The sequence below is a fragment of the Equus quagga genome, chromosome 10 (genome assembly GCF_021613505.1).
Source record: "Equus quagga isolate Etosha38 chromosome 10, UCLA_HA_Equagga_1.0, whole genome shotgun sequence".
NCBI lineage: Eukaryota > Metazoa > Chordata > Mammalia > Perissodactyla > Equidae > Equus > Equus quagga.
Genome location: NC_060276.1, coordinates 28833627 through 28852195, shown reverse-complemented (window position 1 = coordinate 28852195; position 18569 = coordinate 28833627). Strand labels below are relative to the sequence as shown.

The following is an 18569-nucleotide window of genomic DNA, read 5'->3' as shown; positions in this document are numbered from 1 at the left end:
GTCCTACAGATCTCACTTCCTGAATAGTTCTTGAATGTGTCCCGCCCCTTCATCCATATTTACACCATTTTAGTGCAGATACTTGTCCATGTTGCTTTCTAATGTGGACAGCTAAGCAAAATTGCAGACTGCAAGCAGAGATCCTCTACAGCTGTGGTCCACAGAAGCACATGTGCTTCTCATGTTTTTTAAGTTCTTCCTGGTGTGAAGCAAAAGCTGCAGATTTGTTTGGCTCTTCCTTCGTCAGGCTCTGGAGAAACAATCTATTAATATACGCCACTGAGGCGAGAGTAAATGTTGCTCTGTAACCTGGTCCCAGTAAAAGAGACTCCAAAGCAGAGAACGGGAGAGACAACTGGAGTGCATGCTGGCTCGGTCTGACCTCAGGGGCTGGCTGGACTGCATCTGGCCCCTTCTCTCCAGTGGCCTCTAGACTGACATTCAGACCTGCTTTTGCTTGGAGCCACACCATCTGCATGTGGCTAGGACCTAGCTAACTGCCAAGAACAGCTGGGGCATTTGCTCCTCAATTTCTGGTCTTCTGCCCTGTCTACACTTTCAGTGTGGCATTGGACAGCAGCAGCATTCTTCTCTGGAAACACGACCAGTAGCCAAAACATCATGGGAGTTCGCCCTGCCTACGTGGTGACAGTCACCAAGTCTTGGTGGGAGCAAGAGACATTAGGTAACACTCTTTGATGTCACTCCTCCTGTGTAAAGAAAGGGGAAAGCCAATCCAGTTCCTGTTTTATTCATTTGCTGGAATTTAAGAAACATTTCAGATTTTTTTTAAATATATATTTTTTCTTCTTTTCCTCCCCCAATCCCCCCAGTACGTAATTGTACATTTTAGTTGTGGGTCCTTCTGGTTGTGGCATGTGGGACGCCTCCTCAAGGTGGCCTGATGAGTGGTGCCATGTCTGTGCCCGGGATCCGAACTGGGGAAACCCTGGGCCACCAATGCAGAGAGCACACGAACTTTACCACTCGGCCACGGGGCCGGCCCCACGTTTCAGCTTTCTGATCGTTTCTTTTTTCTGTGTTGTCTATTAAGTCATTTTCTTAATAAAGCATCTTTTGGCTTATTTTGGATAGGATGATTGTAAATATCTACATGTCTTTTAATTTTAAATGACCTTTTTTCTCATTATAAAAGTGAGCTATAACAGCAAACTGCTCATTGAATAACACAAAAATTCTTCCCACAACAAACACCTAGAAATGATTTATAAAATATAACACCCCAAATAGATATTTCATATTGTCTCCCCTCTCCTCAAACCTCCAGTTTCCTCTCCAGCATCTCGCTGTCAGCAAAAGATCTTTCTTGTGATTTCACTGAGAAACAGCAGGAGGAATCAGAGGAGAGTGTTCTTGTCCTCCCTCTTGCCAAATTGACCAGGCTCCCTGCTGCCTTGTCAATCTTGTGGCCGCATACATGCTGACGGCTCCCAAATTCGTATCTCCAGCCCAGATTTCTCCAACCTCAAAATCCTACGCCCAGTTCTATCACGACTGCTCCCCTTGCGGAGCTCAAATTTAACCTGGTCAAATCAAGACTCTTCGTTTCCGTCCCCCAAACCTGCTGTTTTCCCAGAGTTCCCCATCTCAGTAAATGGCATCACCACTCAATCAGTTGCTCAGGCCAGAAACCCAGGAGTCCAGCCTGTCACCTCTCTCTTTCTCTCTCACTTTGTACCTAATCCCTCAGTAAATATTTTTGACTCTACCTTCAAAATATACCTCTAATCTGACCCTTTCTCACCACCTCCATTACTACCGTCTTAGTCCAAATAACTTTCATCTCCTGCCTGGACAACCACAATAGTCGTCTAACTTTCCTCTTTGCATCCACCGTTTGCCACCTTAGAGTCTTTTCTCAACTTGACAACTGAAGTGAGCCTTTTAAAACATAAGGCAGACCATGTCATGCCTCTTTTCAAACCCTCCAATGGCTTCCCTTCTCACTCTAATAAAAGCAAAGCCTACAAAGCCCTGGCTGATCTGGCCCTTTGCTGTCTCTGGAGTAACGCTGCCATTCGTCGCCACTTTCCCACTCTGCTCCAGTCACACAGGCCTCCTTGCTGTTCCTTGAACATACCGTGTCCACTTCCACTTCAGGGCATTTGCACTTGCTCTTACCTCGGCTTGGAATGCTCTTGCTCAAAATAACATCATAGCTTTTTTCCTCATTTCATTCAGGTTTCTATTCAAATGTCACCTTATCACGGAGGCCTTCCCTGAAATAATAATGCTCACCCCACTCCTGGCACTCTCCGTCCCCTTATAACCTGCTTTAATTTTCTCCATACCAATTCACACCCTCCGACATTACAGTATTGTGTCTTCTGGTTTGTTTAAGATCTGTCTCCCTCAACTAGAATGTAAACTTCATGAAGGCAGGGCCTTTGTCTTATTCATTGCTATAACCCCAGCTCTAAAAGCAGCTCCTGGCCCATAGTAGATGCTCAATAAATATTTATTAACTGAATGGCCGAAAGGCACAGTTGAGAGTCCAAGAAAACAAGGTGCCAGAAGGGATGAGAGAACCAAAAACTAGAGTGGTATACAGGTAACCTGTGATCTAGTGACTGAGATTTGGCCACTGTGGCCAACACTGTTTGTTATCCCCCAATATCCATTCTCCTCTATATCCATAGTAATGAAACTCCAAATTTTTAGTTGGACATCTGGCCACCCAGAGTAAATATTACTGTGACCAAGTTCTGACCAATGCGATATAAAAGCAAATGTCATGTGGGAGCTACTGAGAATCTTCCTTAAAAGACAGCTGCCATGTCCTGTCTTCTTGACCTCTCACTCTTTCCTGCTGGTTGGAATGTAAAAGTGAAGGCTACAGCTGAGGCAGCCATCTTGGATCATAAGGTAACCCGAGAAAACGAGGCCACACGGAGTGAAAAACAAGATGGAAGAAGCCTGGGTGCCTGAGAGCATGGTGGAGACAAACACTCCAAAGCAGCCTGGACTGCTTTTCTCTAGACTGTTATGTGAGACAGATTTTTCTCTCGTTTATGCCGCTATTATTTTGGAGCTCTATTGCTCTCAGCTGAACCTAATGCTAATCAGTACAATGCACATACAGAGAGAGGAGCCAAGACCTTGGTACCAAGACCCTCATATAAGCCCTGGGCTCTCAATGATTCCCTCAGTGAAATGGCAAATTAGAAAAAAACCTGTCCACTGGCAGAGGAGACGAAAGGAGAAGTTGCCTACCTAGGCCTGGGTTCTGGGCAGAAAAATAGAGCTCCCTTGAAAATTCATACCACTAATAGAGAAGGATTTTCTAAACAAGATAGGAAAAGCACAACACAAAAGGGGAAATGATAAATGTGAGCATATTGAAATAAAAAATATAATTCTGAGTGACAAAAGACAGCATAAGTGAGGTTAAAGACATGCCACAGACTACATGAGCAACAAAGGATTAATACAAGAAAATATGAAGAACCCTATAAATCAGTAAGAAAAAGACAAATAACTTAGTAAAAAACAGTAAGGACAGGACATGAAGAGGTACTTCACAGAAGAGGAAACCTTAATGACCAGCAAACAAATGAAAAGCTGCCTAATGTCCAAATTGATTATGGAAACGTTCATTAAAATAGTAACTCACCCTCATTGAGACCCACGTATGTGCCCCAACGTTCTAGCTGCTTTACATAAGATGCCATTTCACACCCACCAAACTGGCAAAACTTGTAAGAGCACAACAAATAATAAGTTTTGGCAATTATGTGAAGCAATGGAAACTTCCAGGCACTGCTGGTGAGAGTACAACCACTTTACAGGGCAATTTGGCAAGATCTAGTAAAGTTGAAGATGCAAATATCACTTCGAGATGGACACCTAGAGAAACCTGCATGTATGCCCAGGCATTTTCTTGGCAGCCCTATTTGTAATAGGAAAAAAATGAAAACACTATAAATGTCCTCCATCAGGAGAATGGACAAGTAAGTATACGCTCTCCAGAATGCTGTACAAGGAAAATGAATGAACTAGAGCTACGTGGATCAACATGAATGAGTCTCACAAACAAAATGCTGAATGAAAAAGGCAAGTTTTGGGATGATATGTACAGATTACCATTTGTATATAGTTTTAAAATATGCAAAACAGGGGCCGGCCACATGGCCTACTGATCCATTTTGGTGAGCTCCGCTTTGGCGGCCCCAGTTCGGTTCCTGGGCTTGAACCTACACCACTCATCAAGCCATGTTGTGGTGGCAACCTGCATACAAAGTAGAGGAAGAGGGGCCAACCCTGTGGCCTAGTGATTAGGTTCGCATGCTCTGCTTCAGCGGCCCAGGATTTCATCCTGGGCGCAGACATGGCACCACTCATCAGGCCATGCTGAGGCGGCGTCCCACGTGCCACAACTAGAAGGACCCACAACTAAAAACATGTAACTATGTACTGGGGGGCTTCGGGGAGAAAAAGGAAAAATAAAATCTTAAAAAAAACACACACAACGAAATAGAGGAAGATTGGCACAGATGTTAGCTCAGGGACCATATTCCTCAGCAAAAATAAATAAAATATGCAAAACAATCCTAAATTGTTTATGGCTACCCTTGTACTAGTTGTATACAGATATTCAAGATAATGGTACGTCTAGGGAGAGATGGTGTAGGAGAGACTCTGGGCAGGGTGCATACGGAGTGTCAACTCCTTCTATAATGTTTTAATTCTAAAAATGAAAAGGAAACTCAAGTAAATATGGCACAGGGTTACAGTTTAATAATGCCTAGTAATGGATATATGTGTGTTCATCATGTTGGTCTCTATACATTTCTATAAGCTTGAAATATTAACAATAAAAAAATAAAAACAAACAAAATAAATCCAGTCATTTTGAGAAAAATTCGAAAGTAGCAAAAAAAAATTACATAATCCTAGCATCCAAAAATGTTGACATTTTAATCTAATTTTTTTCATTGAATTCTAGTACTTACCGAATCCCGGTTTGTGCCTACTCAGGATACTGGACATTCTAGACATCCTGAGCTAATAATGCTGTGACATTCCTGGATGACTCCCTGCCTTATGTGCTGCTGAAATCTCTGACAAGAGGGTCACAACTCTGTTAAGAAGTATTTTTAGGAGCCAGCCAGGTGGTGTAGTGGTTAAGTTCACACTCTGCTTCAGTGGCCTGGGGTTCACAGGTTCGGATCCCAGGCACAGATCTACACACTGCTCATCAAGCCATGCTGTGGCAGCATCTCACATACAAAATAGAGGAAGATTGGCACAGATGTTAGCTCAGGGACAATCTTCCTCACCAAAGGAAAAAAAAAAGAAAGAAGGAAAGAATCTTTAAAATGTATGTTTAAGGTTTTTCACCGAACAAATGTTCAATACTCATCAAAGAGACTACCCGCATTTTCTAGAAGTAACAGTAACTAATACTTTTATTGAGCATTTGCTATCCTAAGACCTGTTCTAAGCACTTTACACATTTTAATACATCTAATCCTCACAACAACTCTCTGAAGTAGGTGCCATTATTATCATAATCATCCCCATTTTCAAAAGGAGGAAGCGGAGGCACAGAGAAGTTAGGTAACCAGGACAAGGTCACACAGTTAGTAAGTGATAGAGCCAGGATTCATACCAGGCAGTCTGGCTTCAGAACCCTTGCTCTTAACCACTATGAAATCTTATTTTTAGCACTACTAATTTTATAGCAGTAATACTTTTGGTTGGTTGTGTGTGGCAAGAGGAACCATCAGCATGAGTTGATAATTGAACTCCAATGTAGCGTTGCCTTAATTAATCTCACTTCATGTGTATATGGCTTGTCTCATTAATCAGAGAGCAAGTTTCTGAAAGACAGACACCATATTTTAAGACAGTACTTTTTCGTAGATCACTATGTACATTCAATAGTGCTGTTTGCCCACAGAAAGTTTTCAGTAAGTACTTACTGAATGATTGAAGGGAAATACAAGAAAACCCATGAACCTTTCCACACTGAGGCATAAAATTTTAATTTCCTAGGTCAATCAGGAAAGATACTCCTCAAGAGAGTCTTTTCTATTATTTTGGTTTTCATTAACATTTTTGTTAACAACAGCTTTATTGAGCTATAATTCACCCATTGAAAGTGAATTCAATGGTTTTTAGTATATTCACTGAGTTGTATGACCATCCACACAATTTAAAACGTTTCCATCACCTCCCCCAAAAACCCTGTGGCCATTAGCACCATCAGCAGATGTTCCTCTTTCCCTCTGGCGTCTCCTCCAAGCCCTAGGACACCATCAAACTACTTTGTGTGTCTACAGTCGTGCCTCTTCTGGTCGGCTCACATAAACGGGATCAGACAATAGGTGGGCTTTTGTGACTGGCTTTTTTCGCTTAGCGTGATGTTTTCAAGGTGCTGTATTCATACAATGAACTATTATTTGGCAATAAAAAGGAATGATTTGTTAACTATTTTATGCAACCAATTTGTTAATATAATTAGATTTCAGACATTTATACTTTCAAAAAAATTTTTACATTTTTTTAATTGTGGTAAAATATGCATAACATAAAATTTTCCATTTTAACCTTTTTTTTTTTTAAGATTTTATTTTTCCTTCTTCTCTCCAAATCCCCCCAGTACATAGTTGTGTATTTTTAGTTGTGGGTCCTTCTAGTTGTGGCATGTGGGACACTGCCTCAGCATGGCCTGATGAGCGGGGCCATGTCCGAGCTCAGGATCCGAACCGGCGAAATCCTGGGCCGCTGAAGCAGAGCGCGCAAACTTAACCACTCGGTCATGGGGCCGGCCCCAACCATTTTTAAGTGTACAATTCAGTGGCATTAAGTACATTCACATTGTTGTGCACCGTCACCACCGTCCATCTCCAGAACTTTTCGTCATCCCACACTGAAACTCTGCATGCATTAAGCAATAACTGCCCATTTCCCCTCCCCCCACCCTCTGGCAACCACCATTCTACTTTCTGTTTCTATGAATCTGACTGTTCTAGATACCTCAGATAAGAGAAATAATACAGTATTTGATTTTTTATTATTGGCTTCTTTCACTTAACATAATGTCTTCAGTGTTCATCCATGTTGTAGCATGTGTCAGAATTTCCCTCCTTTTAAAGACTGAAGAATACTCCATTGCCTGTATGTACCATGTTTTGCCAGATACATTCATCTGTCAATGGGCACTCGGGTTGCTTCCATGTTTCAGCTATTGTGAATAATGCTGCTAGAAACATAGATGTACAAATAGCTGTTTAAATCACTGCTTTCAATTCTTTTGGATATAGACCTAGAAGTAGAATTGCTGGATCATATGATAATTCTATGTTTAATTTTTTGAGGACCTGCCAAACCATTTTCCACAGCAGCTGCACCATTTTACATTCCACCAGCAATGCAGAGGCGTTCCAACTTCTCCACATCCTCACCAACACTTGTTATTTCCTGTTTTTTTTTTTTTTTAATAATAACCATCCTAACGGGTGTGAAGTGGTATCTCATTGTGGTTTTCATTTGCATTTCCCTAATTATACCTTATTTTTGGCCTATTATACTTTATTTTTAATAGATCCTATTATCTATTAAATGCTTTAAGAGATTTAAAGAATCTGTTTACAAAATGAATAATCCCCACATGGGTCTAGAAGTCATCAAATTTAGTTTGTTTAAAGTCAAGTATACCTGAAACTGAGAAAACTAATTGCTTCAATCCTTTCAGCATGAATATGGTGGACCCTGTGCAGCCCACTGTCGCAGGTTTGGTTCCCCAGGAAGTAAACTCTGACACAGAGATTAGAGCGCAGGCTGTTAAGGAAGGAGTGCCCTTGGGGTGAGTGCTGTGGGAGAGAGGGAAAGAAAGTAGGCTTGGGGTCCTCAATAATTTTTAAGAGTTTAAAGAGGTCCTGAGATAAAAAAATTTAAGAGCCACTAGTTGAGAGCAAAACCTGGGGAGATAAAACCCCCTCGGTCACTCCAAATCAACTATTTACCCAACTGCTAAAACTGGAAGACCCTCTCCCATTTCTCACACATCCCTCGCTCTCTCAAATCTCCATTCCTTTTCCCACTCTCTCCTAAAACTCTTTCCTAGAACTCTCTCACTGGCTAGATGTGTTTCATTCTTCACCCTGTCTGCAGCATACGTTTATCTCACCTTCGACTCCATGGCCTTTCTGTGGGTTGCAAGAAATTAAATTGCTCCTGCTTCCATGCTGGCAGCAGCGATATCTTTGATGAAGACAGATACAATACATTATATATTGTTTGGTTTTTCAGATCTTCTGAATCACAGAGAGGCATTTTGTTATTGTATATGCTAACAGTCAGGAATGTCTTGCATTTCCTCTACATTGTAAATTGAAATTGCACTTTTGTAATAAAAAAATTTCAAAAAATATCAACAGCATCTGTATAAAATTCATTGTCGAGAATAAAGGTACATGCTTAATTGCCATCAAAAGATTAGACTCATATTGAACGAGGCCCATGCAAAATATGGAAGTTCAATACCTCCGTTTATTTCAATCCAAGTGTGGAAACCACCAGAGGACAAAAAACACCCAAAACTCCACCAAGTGCCAATGTTCCTCAAGTGACACAATCTGTCTTGAAAGAATGTCATGCTATGAGGGACACAGAAAAAGCAAAGATCTGAAGTAACTGGAGTCAGGAATCGCCATGACAATCAAATGCCAAATTAGAAGAGAGATTCTTTTTTGGTCTGGGGAGTTTTTGCTTTTTGGAAACATAATGTGTTGCTTTCTCCAAGTATCACACACGCACACAAAAATACAGCTTTCTAAATATAGTTGCAGCTCTGTCACAACAATGATGACAAAATTTTCCTCTGACCACAATGTGTTTGAGTACAAATGGTTCCTCTTTCCAGGCTCTGGTTCATACACATACAAATTCCTAGTGAGGCGACACCCACTCCCACAGCAAGACACCTTCTTGAGCGTGGACAGGGAGGATCCGGCTGTACCCTACAGGCAGAGGCGCTCAGGGATTCAACTGTATCCCAGCTGGTGAGTTCTATGGCTTTATACCCATTTCACAGAAACTGATGATTCCTGCTGGCCCAGTTTCACCACGGCCAGCCTAGAGTCACACACAGAGTTGGCTGCGTGTTGGGCAGTACCTTTGTCACCTTGTGGAATGGGAATCAGTGGACTGGGCACCGCTGCCTCTCCTCCTGCCTCTGCTGTGCCAACAAGCCCCTCCACGCTGACCCTCTTCCCCAAGGAGCTTCATACACCATTGCGGCCTGCACAAGTAGCTGGCTGGGGATGAAAGGGTAAGAGGAAACAGGAAATTGAGTGGCAATAAAGGAGAAATGAAAGAAAAAGGACTGAGAACAAATGGGACAATGTCAGCAGAAAGGAGAACAACAGAAGCGGAACCACAAAAGACACGGGAACCCTAAAGATGAAAGAGTACTAGAACTTCTAATAATAGTTCCCATTTATTAGTGCTTACTATGTGTTAAGCACTGGAGAAACATTTTATGTGAGTTTCTTCATCTCATTTAATCCTTACAACAAACCTTGAGGTAGGCACTATTATTACGCTTATTTTACGAAAGTTAGAACAGACTCTTGTAACGAAAAAAGACCCCAAACCCCCAACATTTAAAAGAAGTCAATGGGGCTGGCCCTGTGGCCGAGTGGTTAAGTTCGCACTCTCCGCTGCAGGTGGCCCAGTGTTTCGTTGGTTCGAATCCTGGGCGCGGACATGGCACTGCTCATCAAACCACGCTGAGGCAGTGTCCCACATGCCACAACTAGAAGGACCCACAACGAAGAATATACAACTATGTACTGGGGGGCTTTGGGGAGAAAAAGGAAAACAATTAAAAAATCTTTAAAAAAAAAGTCAAGAGAAGGGAGAATGAAAAGAAATAGTAAAAAATGGAACAAATAGGAAGCACAAAGTCAGATGGTAGAAATAAGTATAAATATATTAGAACTAAACTCTACAGTTAAAAGACAATGATTGCCTATCAGAGAGAAAAAACAAATTCACACTGTCTGTTGTTTCCAAGAGCACATCTAAAACAGAACGGCACAGACAGGAAAGTAAGGATGTGAGAAAGGTACCACGCACATGCTAACCAAAAGAAAGCTTCTGAAGTTGTAATATTAGTCAAAATAGACTTTAAAGCCAAAAGCATTACTACATTAATGAAAGTTACTTCATAATGATAAATGACTTGGTTCACTATGAAGCTATAACAATTCTAGATTTGCATGCATCTGATGAAATAGTCTCAAAAATACATGTATAAAGCAACAATCAACAAAATTATAAGGATTACTTGACAAATTCACCATCAGAGCATCATAGTGGGAGATTTTAATGTCTCTCAGTAACTGATAGGTCCAACAGACAAAAAAAGAAAAATTAGCAAGTATATTGATTTGACCAATGTGATCCGATCCGCAAACTTGATTTAATGGACACATGCAGAACACTGGGCCCAATAATTGGAGAATAGACATGTTCCTCAAACACTCATGGAACATTTACAAAAATAAGCTAGTCACGTGTCATAAAGCAAACCTCATCAAATTCACAAAGATTGGTACCATCCTGTAAACTAAGGATACAAAGAAGTTAAATGACTGGCCTTTGCTGCTGTGGCTGAGAAGTGGCGAGGCCGGCCTCTGGTTCTTAGCCCAGGGTGCACACAGCCCAGCACAGCCCTAGGGATGCCACCAACTAGGTGATGCTGCAGTTGTCTTGCTTTAAATAGGACAGAGTCAGAAGAGGCAATCCAGGTAAAGAGTTGTGGGAGAGACGCGGTAATTTGGGGACTAAATCGGGATGGGTTTTGCTGCTCCCCCAACTCCCCCAAACCCAGTGCTTTCCAAGTGAAAAGTGAGGCCTCAGTTCCTTGCTTGCGTAGGGAACTGTCCAACAGCCAGACAGGCACAGTGACCTCTGGGAGTGTGCAAATTAGAGTGTTGATTCCGGGGGGAGTCACAGCTATGCAAAGAGCTCCCGCCTCAGAGAGGCTTTGTAGATTGAGGGGAAAGCTAAGAGGCAAGGGGTCCTAGGTTTCTATGTTCAAATGGAAATATTAATTGCCCTACATGTTCAAGACAAACAATGGAGACTTCAGGGCGAGAAGGTACAGGCGACTAACATGCAAATGATGCATTTGAATCTTTAAACTGAGGAGTCCTGAGGCTGAGAAGACAGAGAGAGAGAGAGACTAATGCTGGGGGGCCGAGTGGTGAGGCAACTAACAGGGCTGTTAAAAGCTGTCCTTGACAGTGTGCAAAGATTGGACCCTGTCCTGGCTGGGCCAGGGAAGGGGACAGGGCCTAAAGAGGGTTTTAGATCCAGGGCGGAGAGGGTCCAGTGAAAAGGTTGCAGGGGATGCTGGCTGAGATGCTGAGGTAGTGGCAGCAACGACAGCACCCCAACCAGAAGCCGAAGAAGGAGCCCTGGATGCTGACGCACAGAGGCCCTTCCTCTTTCAGAGACCAAAGTGCTGAAAAGCAGAACAGGGCCAATTCCAGAGAGGAAGGTTTGCAGCCTGAAGGGAGTGAGGCCAGGGAGCGACTGCAGGGGATGTGGAATGCTTTCAGGGGGAGCACGAGAGAGTAGGGGTGCCAGGCCACAGGGCATGCTCTTCCATAGAGCAGCACCGCAAGAGGTTTGGCCCAGGGAAGAATCAGCCCCATCGCCCCTGGGGTGTGACTCGGGAACCACGGTTTGCCTGGAGGCTGGCCCTGTCCCTGACTGCTAACTCTCAAATAGTCTCTCCCTGGCCTTCTTGTCTCCGGGCTTGGCGATTTACTTTGGAAGGTCAGATCTCCCAAACGCCACTTTTATTAGCTTACCACTTTGCTCGTAAAAGTCTTTGGTGGCTCTTTATTGCTCACAAGATTGAGCCATAAACTGACTGTTGCTCACTTATACACTCTCTCCCTCTTCCCCTCTCTCTCTCCTTACCTCCTTCTCTGTCTCCAAGTTCTGGTTATCCTTCAAGGTCTAGTTTAACCCTCATCTACTCCAAGAAGCCTTCAAAATCAATTCCAACCACACTGGTCTCTCTCGCCTTTCTCTGAAACCTGTACCACAAATGAGCATTTTCGCCATTTTTGTTTGTTTTTTTGCATTTTCTCTAATTGTTTTGCATACCTTTCTACAACTTAGACTGGAAGTGTCCCAAAGGCAACAACAAGAACTGTTGCCTTTTGTTTGTTGGTTGGTATCCCTCATTCTACCAATAAGTGTAATTTATTCATTCATTAAAATATATTTATTGAATATGTACTGTGTGTCAGGTACAGTTCTGAGTGCTGGGGATACAGCTGGGAACAAATCAGAAAAAATTCCCTGCCCTCATGAAGTGTACAAAGACAGAACGACCCAGGATGGGGGAGGGGTAGGGAGTGTTGATGGGGTTTGCAATTTTCTGTGTGGTGACCAGGGCAGGCCTTAATGAGAGATCTGAATGAGGTGAGGGAGTGAGAGGTGTGGCCATCTCAGGAGGCTGGAGCAAATAGCAGAGGAAATAGGCAGGGCAAAGGCCCTGTGGCAGGAGCACGCTTGGTTGCGATGCAGAACAGCCAGGAGGTGAGTGTGGCTGGAGGAGAGTGCCCTGGGGCTGGGCAGTAGGAGAGGAGATTAGCGAAGTGAGATGGAGTAAGGCCTTGGAAGCTGTTGGAGAGTTCTGAGCAGAGGACTGCTTGTTGAATTCAAGAGTCAATTTAATAACTCCTGTAAAGTTTGGTGACCACGAGGTTGATGGGCTTCAGGACATTGACCCAGACAGACACTCCAGCACCGTGCTACTCCGCCTCAGGCTAAACACAAAGGATCCTGTCACAGCCCTCTTGTGCGAACAGCACTCCCTTGAGTGAGCCCTGCTAAACTTGTAGAAGAAAACCACTTGCTGAAGAGCAAGAACCTTGAAGTCGATTAAACCCGAACATTGAGGGCATGGTATGTCGCTGACCACATTACATTCATGTTTATTTTCTCTGTGGTGCCAGATCGTGTCTTCCCTCAAGCCACTCCAAATAAACTTAGAATCTAAGTAAGAGCAGTGCTTGCCGTACGCACATGGCTTCAAGACAAGCTCCCTGGTTGTGTCCCTTCCAATCAGATGACTGCCCTAAGCTCCCCCTGTGTGAAAATCCTGGAGTCACCCTAACTAGAGTCTCTGGCCTCCAGGAGCTTGAATCTAGCGGCAGAAATAGACATGCACACAAACTTCGGTATCATTTGCTATGGTAGAGGAATTGGTCAAGTGCTATGAGCAAACAGAGAGTAGAGAGTAAAGAATTTTGCATTTGGGGGCTAAAGAAGCTAAAAAATGTGATATTTGAGGAATGGACAAGCTTTCTGGATAAAGAGAAGAGCAAGAGGAAAGTTTTGTAGTGAGAAAATATCAGAGGTGACAAACAGGGGCCAGGCCAGTAATATGTGATGGAAGCAGGCCAGGCCAGGGAGTGGAGGACCTGTGCAGCAGGGAGCACGTACCTGTTGATAAGGTGGCAGCCCCTGCTTAGCACCTGCTGACTGTTGCACACTGGAAGTCAGGGCCACTGTTACCAGAACTGATTTCGTAAGAGAAACTGGAAATCTGGGGTGTTATGCAGCCTCCTGACTTTTTTTTTCATTTTTGCCATCTAATTCCAAATAAATTTAAACATGATGTGGGCCAAACAGAATTGCCCATAAAGGACATTGAGCCTAAATAAAGGTGGCCAGTCAGCTAGGAGTGCTAGAGCTCTGAGTGACGTGGGGAGCCTGGCTGGAGATGAAGCTGGAAAGAGTTTTGGAATCTGCTGTGAAGAGGCAAGCCTACAGGCAAAGGAGTTGGGAGTTCCTTCTGTGGCACTGGAGGGGAAGGAGTGTCACTTAAGAAACTTATACTGGAAGTGAAATGATCCGATTTGCACGTTGGGCAGATCTGTCTGTGGAGGGTGGATCTGAAGACCATTGTGATTGTATAAGGGAAGGGCAATAAAGACCTGGATAGAAGAGTGGAGGTGAGGTGGAGGGGGGTGGAAGAGAGAAGAGATCTGAGACATGCTTTATGATATAAGTGACTGCACGGCTACACGGCCAGGTGGGGAAACTATGGGCACTAGATACAGGAAAGGGAGGTGTCAAGGATAAGTACTTCTAGCATTAACCTCTCACTCATTTTTGGTGGGCATGGGGACAATGAATGGGTGGGTAGGGGTGAAGTACAAAAGATAGCAAAGAGTATGCTAACCAAGTTGAGGGTTTCTCAACTTTGGCAGCGTTGTCATTTTGAGCCAGATAAGTCTTTGTTGTGGGGGACTGTCCTGTGCATAGTAGGATGTTTAGCAGCATTCTTGGCCTCTACCCACTAGAGGCCAGTAGCATGACCCCCACCCCAAGTCGTGACCACCAAAAATATCTCCAGATGATACTGACCCTGACATCAGTTTCCCTACATTAAACCCAGCATACATGAGGTTAAAACCAAAACACTCTCCCTGCTTACTCTCTGGCTTCCTGGCTCCAGAATCCACTGTTCTCCATGGAGACAGACACCGTCAACGACAAGCACCTGGACTATCTCCTCCCGCAAAGAGATACAGGCTGGTGGGAAAGCTCTGACCAGCAAGGCCATATGCTCCCCCTCCCCTACCTAAAACCCCAAATAAAAACCCTTCCTTTTAGCTTTTCGAGAAGTTTGGGATTTCAGCGTTAGCTGCCCTCTCTCGTTGCTCATCGCTGTGCAATAATAAAATTCCTACTTTCTTCCATTACCCCCGGTGTCAGAGATTGGCTTGCTGTGCAACGGGCGAGCGAACTCACTTCAGGTTCGATATCACAGCCATTGCCAAATGTACCCTGGGGAGGCAAAGTCAGCTCGGGCTGGGAACCATTGCTCTAGCGTCAGAAGGAGGGAAATTCCCTGTTTACTACTTCCCTTTTCTCCTTGTATTACAGTGACAGTGAGGATCAGTTTGGTTTTTTACTTAATAAAACGTACAAGACCCTTTGTGAGATTTTTGCCTAAAAGCCAGAATTCTTAGCTAAGCAACTAATATACGTATGCTGGTGTCAATGTCCTTTATGAACTCAGGAGGCTGTCTCTAACTGACTGGAAGGAGACCTGACTTTGGAAAGAGGGACATCGCTCTTTCCTCCCAGATATTTTCATTTGTGCCTTTTTTTTTTTTTGAGGAAGATTAGCCCTGAGCTAACATCTACCAACTCTCCTCTTTTTGCTGAGGAAGACTGGCCCTGAGCTAATGTCTGTGCCCATTTTCCTCTACTTTATATGTGGGACGCCTACCACAGCATGGCTTTTGCCAAGTGGTGCCATGTCCACACCCAGGATCCGAACCGGCGAACCCCGGGCCGCCGAGATGTGGAACGTGTGAACTTAACTGCTGCGCCACCGGGCTTGCCCCATTTGTGCCCTTTTCTTTTTTTTCTTTTTTAAGATTGGCACCTGAGCTAACAACTGTTGCCAATCTTCTTTTTCTTTATTTTTTTTTCTGCTTTGTCTCCTCAACCCTGCCCCCATACATAGTTGTATATCTTAGTTGCAGGTCCTTCTAGTTGTGGGATGTGGGACACCGCCTCAACGTGGCCTGACAAACGGCGCCATGTCCGCACCCAGGATCCGAACCCTGGGCTGCCGCAGCGGAGTGGGCAAACTTAACCACTCGGCCACAGAGCCGGCCCCTGTGCCCTTTTCTAACTCCACTGACAGAAAAGAAGAAAGCCTTAGTGAGAAGTGTGAAGATCAAAAACGCTAAATACAGTGGCCCAGAATTCCATCCACCCCCAAGCAAAGCAAAAAGAAAGGCAATTGATAGGCTCACACCCAAGTCATCAGGGCTCAATGAATTAAGGGTTAAAGTTAAACTTGATGTTGACTCATCAGGACTTTGATTACACAAAGCCAAAATGAGAGCTCTTTGCTTATTGCAATTCCTGGAAAGCCTTCCATTTGTCTTCATCTTTCTGCAGACCAGGGCAGTGGCCCAATTCCACCCAACATGCTCTTTGAGTAAAAGTACACAGAGATTACAAATAAAAGTTTGATGTTGAAGAAACAGCATTCCTAACCCTCACCACCCCCTTCCCCCAATTTTTTTTAATGTTGCTTCATGTTTAGGGTCGAGAGGAAGTGGAACTGACTATAACACTCTTACGGACAGCAGGCTGGCACTATTCTGGCCACGTCACTGCCCTCTGTCTTTTTCCTCACAATGCTCAAATTCTCAGGGCCTTTTCTGGAGACTAATAACAAGTTATGACCCTGATTTTTCTAATCATTTGCTGCCATTACTGTTCATTTCATTAAGCACTCGCTCAGTCAATGCCAGACAGTGCCCATGACGGCACTCAGCCAGTCCCTGGGGACTCGTGTTCCAACTGGAGACTTCTTAAAAGGCAGATGACATAATCATTTTGGAAACATTAGTATAAACCTATTGTATAATGTTTATAGCAAATGTCAACAACGGTATGCGTGTGGTGATGAGGGAGGGGAGGTCTTAGAGGATAGAGAGTGGCTGGCCTATTTGGGGGGAAGGAGGGATTTAGAAATAATAGTAATATCTCTCAGTTCTACAGGCTTCAGTAGTTTACAAAGTGTTGTCATAAACATTGTTTTATTCAGTGACATATGCAGGCAAGGATTTATTCTGAACCTTGAACCGCAAGACTTAACATCTCAAGATTCAGCACAGGCAGGCCTGCCTCCTGGAAGCCGCCTTGCCCCTTCCCTCCCATAAGGTGCCCCTTCTCTCTGTCCTCTGACTCCTTCTTCTTGCTCTTATGAGCCCCTCACACTGCTTGCAGGTCTTTGCTGGCAGGGTCTGCTTTTAATGAACACAGATCCTGGAAGGACAATAAATATTTACTGAACTTGAAGGCCTTAATTCCAAGAGTGAAGCCTTTATTTCGGATAGGTTAAATATCCCCATGCCCTTTGAGTGGGGTCTGGACCAGGTGTATTATCAACACTTTTATTGCTATTTTTCTGCAACAGATTTCAGGTGTTTACACTGGCTTAATTCAAGCAAAATACACCTCAGTGAGTGGGGCTCATCATCTAGCCAGACATGACTCTTTTTTGGGGGTAGTGACAGAATAACGCCTCCCCTCCCATGATGCTCATGCCCTAATCCCAGACAACTGTGAATATGTTACCTTATATGGCAAAAGGGACTTTGCAGATGTGATTAAATGAAGGGTTTTGAGATGGGGAGATTATCATGGATTATCTGGCAGGTCCAATCTAATAGTAATTTTATAATTACTATTTATAAAGTAATTACTATTTATAAAGTAATAAAAGTAAATTTATAAACCCTAGGAACGATTTTTATAAATGAAAAAGGGAGGCAGGAAGGTCAGAGTCAGAGAAGGCGATGTGACAAGGGGAGCAGAGGTCTGAGTGGTATAGCAACAAGCCAAGGAATGTGGGCAGTCTCTAGAAACTGGAAAGGCGAGCAAACAGATTCTCCCTTAGAACTTCCAGAAGGAATCCAGCTCTGCCCACACCTTGATTTTAGTCCAAGTCAGACTTCTAACCTCCAGAACTCTAATATCATAAAACTGTGTTGTAAGTCACTAAATTCGTGGTACTTTGTTACAGTAGCAATAGGAAACTAATAAGGGTTCCGTTTTCCTCCATCTCCAGCCTCACTGACCCTCGCAGTCACCCAGTTTCTGTTCAATGTATGTCCTTGCAAGTCACCTTCCATCCTCTCAATATATATCCATGTAAAAGAAATATGTAGAAAGTTGGCTGTGTGCTTTTAAAAACCCAAGTACAGAGTATGGCACTATCCCTCACAGTTAGAATTTTGCTTTCTTTTCCGACTCAACATTATGTATCACCAGCCCTCAAATATACCTTTCGTCCTTTTCACAAAGCACGCTCCTGCCAAGTCCCCTGTTTGGTCTTCCAAGTCCACCCTGTGAGGTGGGACTGGGATTACTAACCCTGGAGTCAGAGTTTAGAAAACAAGGGCTCAGAGGCCGCGTCTCCGGACTCCCAGGCCAAGGCTTTTCCTGGTGGACGGCCCTGCCCCGGTGCCCAGCAGGGCGCAGCCCTTGGCACCTCGAGGCCCCGCAAGTCTGCGCGCAGGGGCGACGCCGGGCAGGACTGGCTCCCCCGCGCGGAGGGCGGGGACGGGCCGGCGCTGGGGCTGGGCCGCGACGTGGTCGAGGAAGTTCTGTGTGGCCGGAGACAGGACGCCAGGGCCCGAGGCGGCGTGGCGGCAGCGCCAGGGGTCGCGCCCGCGGGAGCCGCGGGAGCCGAGCCGCCGGCCCCGCTCTTGGCCCACGAGAGCCCGCTGGGTTACCTGCGGCCAGTGGGCGGGGCGGCCCTTCCCGTCCGCGCCGGAGCCGGGAAGTGGGAGAGGGAGCGGGGAGGCGGGGACTGCCGAGGCTACAGCCCGGCCGGGCTCCGAGGCTGCGGGCTGCATGGAGCGGCCGGCACGGCTCTGCGGGCTGTGGGCGCTGCTGCTCTGCGCCCGCGGCGGCGGCGGCGCCGCGCCCACCGGTGAGTGCGGCCCTGGGATCCGCGCGGCGGCCGGGGGCGG

General features: G+C 44.8%; 1 protein-coding gene across 1 annotated transcript in view; it reads left to right on the top strand.

Annotated features, from left to right (window-relative positions):
* The first annotated feature begins 18213 nt into the window (after positions 1 to 18213).
* IL13RA1 (interleukin 13 receptor subunit alpha 1) overlaps positions 18214 to 18569 on the top strand; it is a 53415-nt gene continuing 53059 nt past the window's right edge. Inside the window, exon 1 of the mRNA XM_046673420.1 lies at positions 18214 to 18529. Within this exon, the coding sequence (XP_046529376.1) occupies positions 18451 to 18529 (79 nt within the window). The 5' untranslated portion in view covers positions 18214 to 18450. The remainder of the gene's footprint in view (positions 18530 to 18569) is intronic.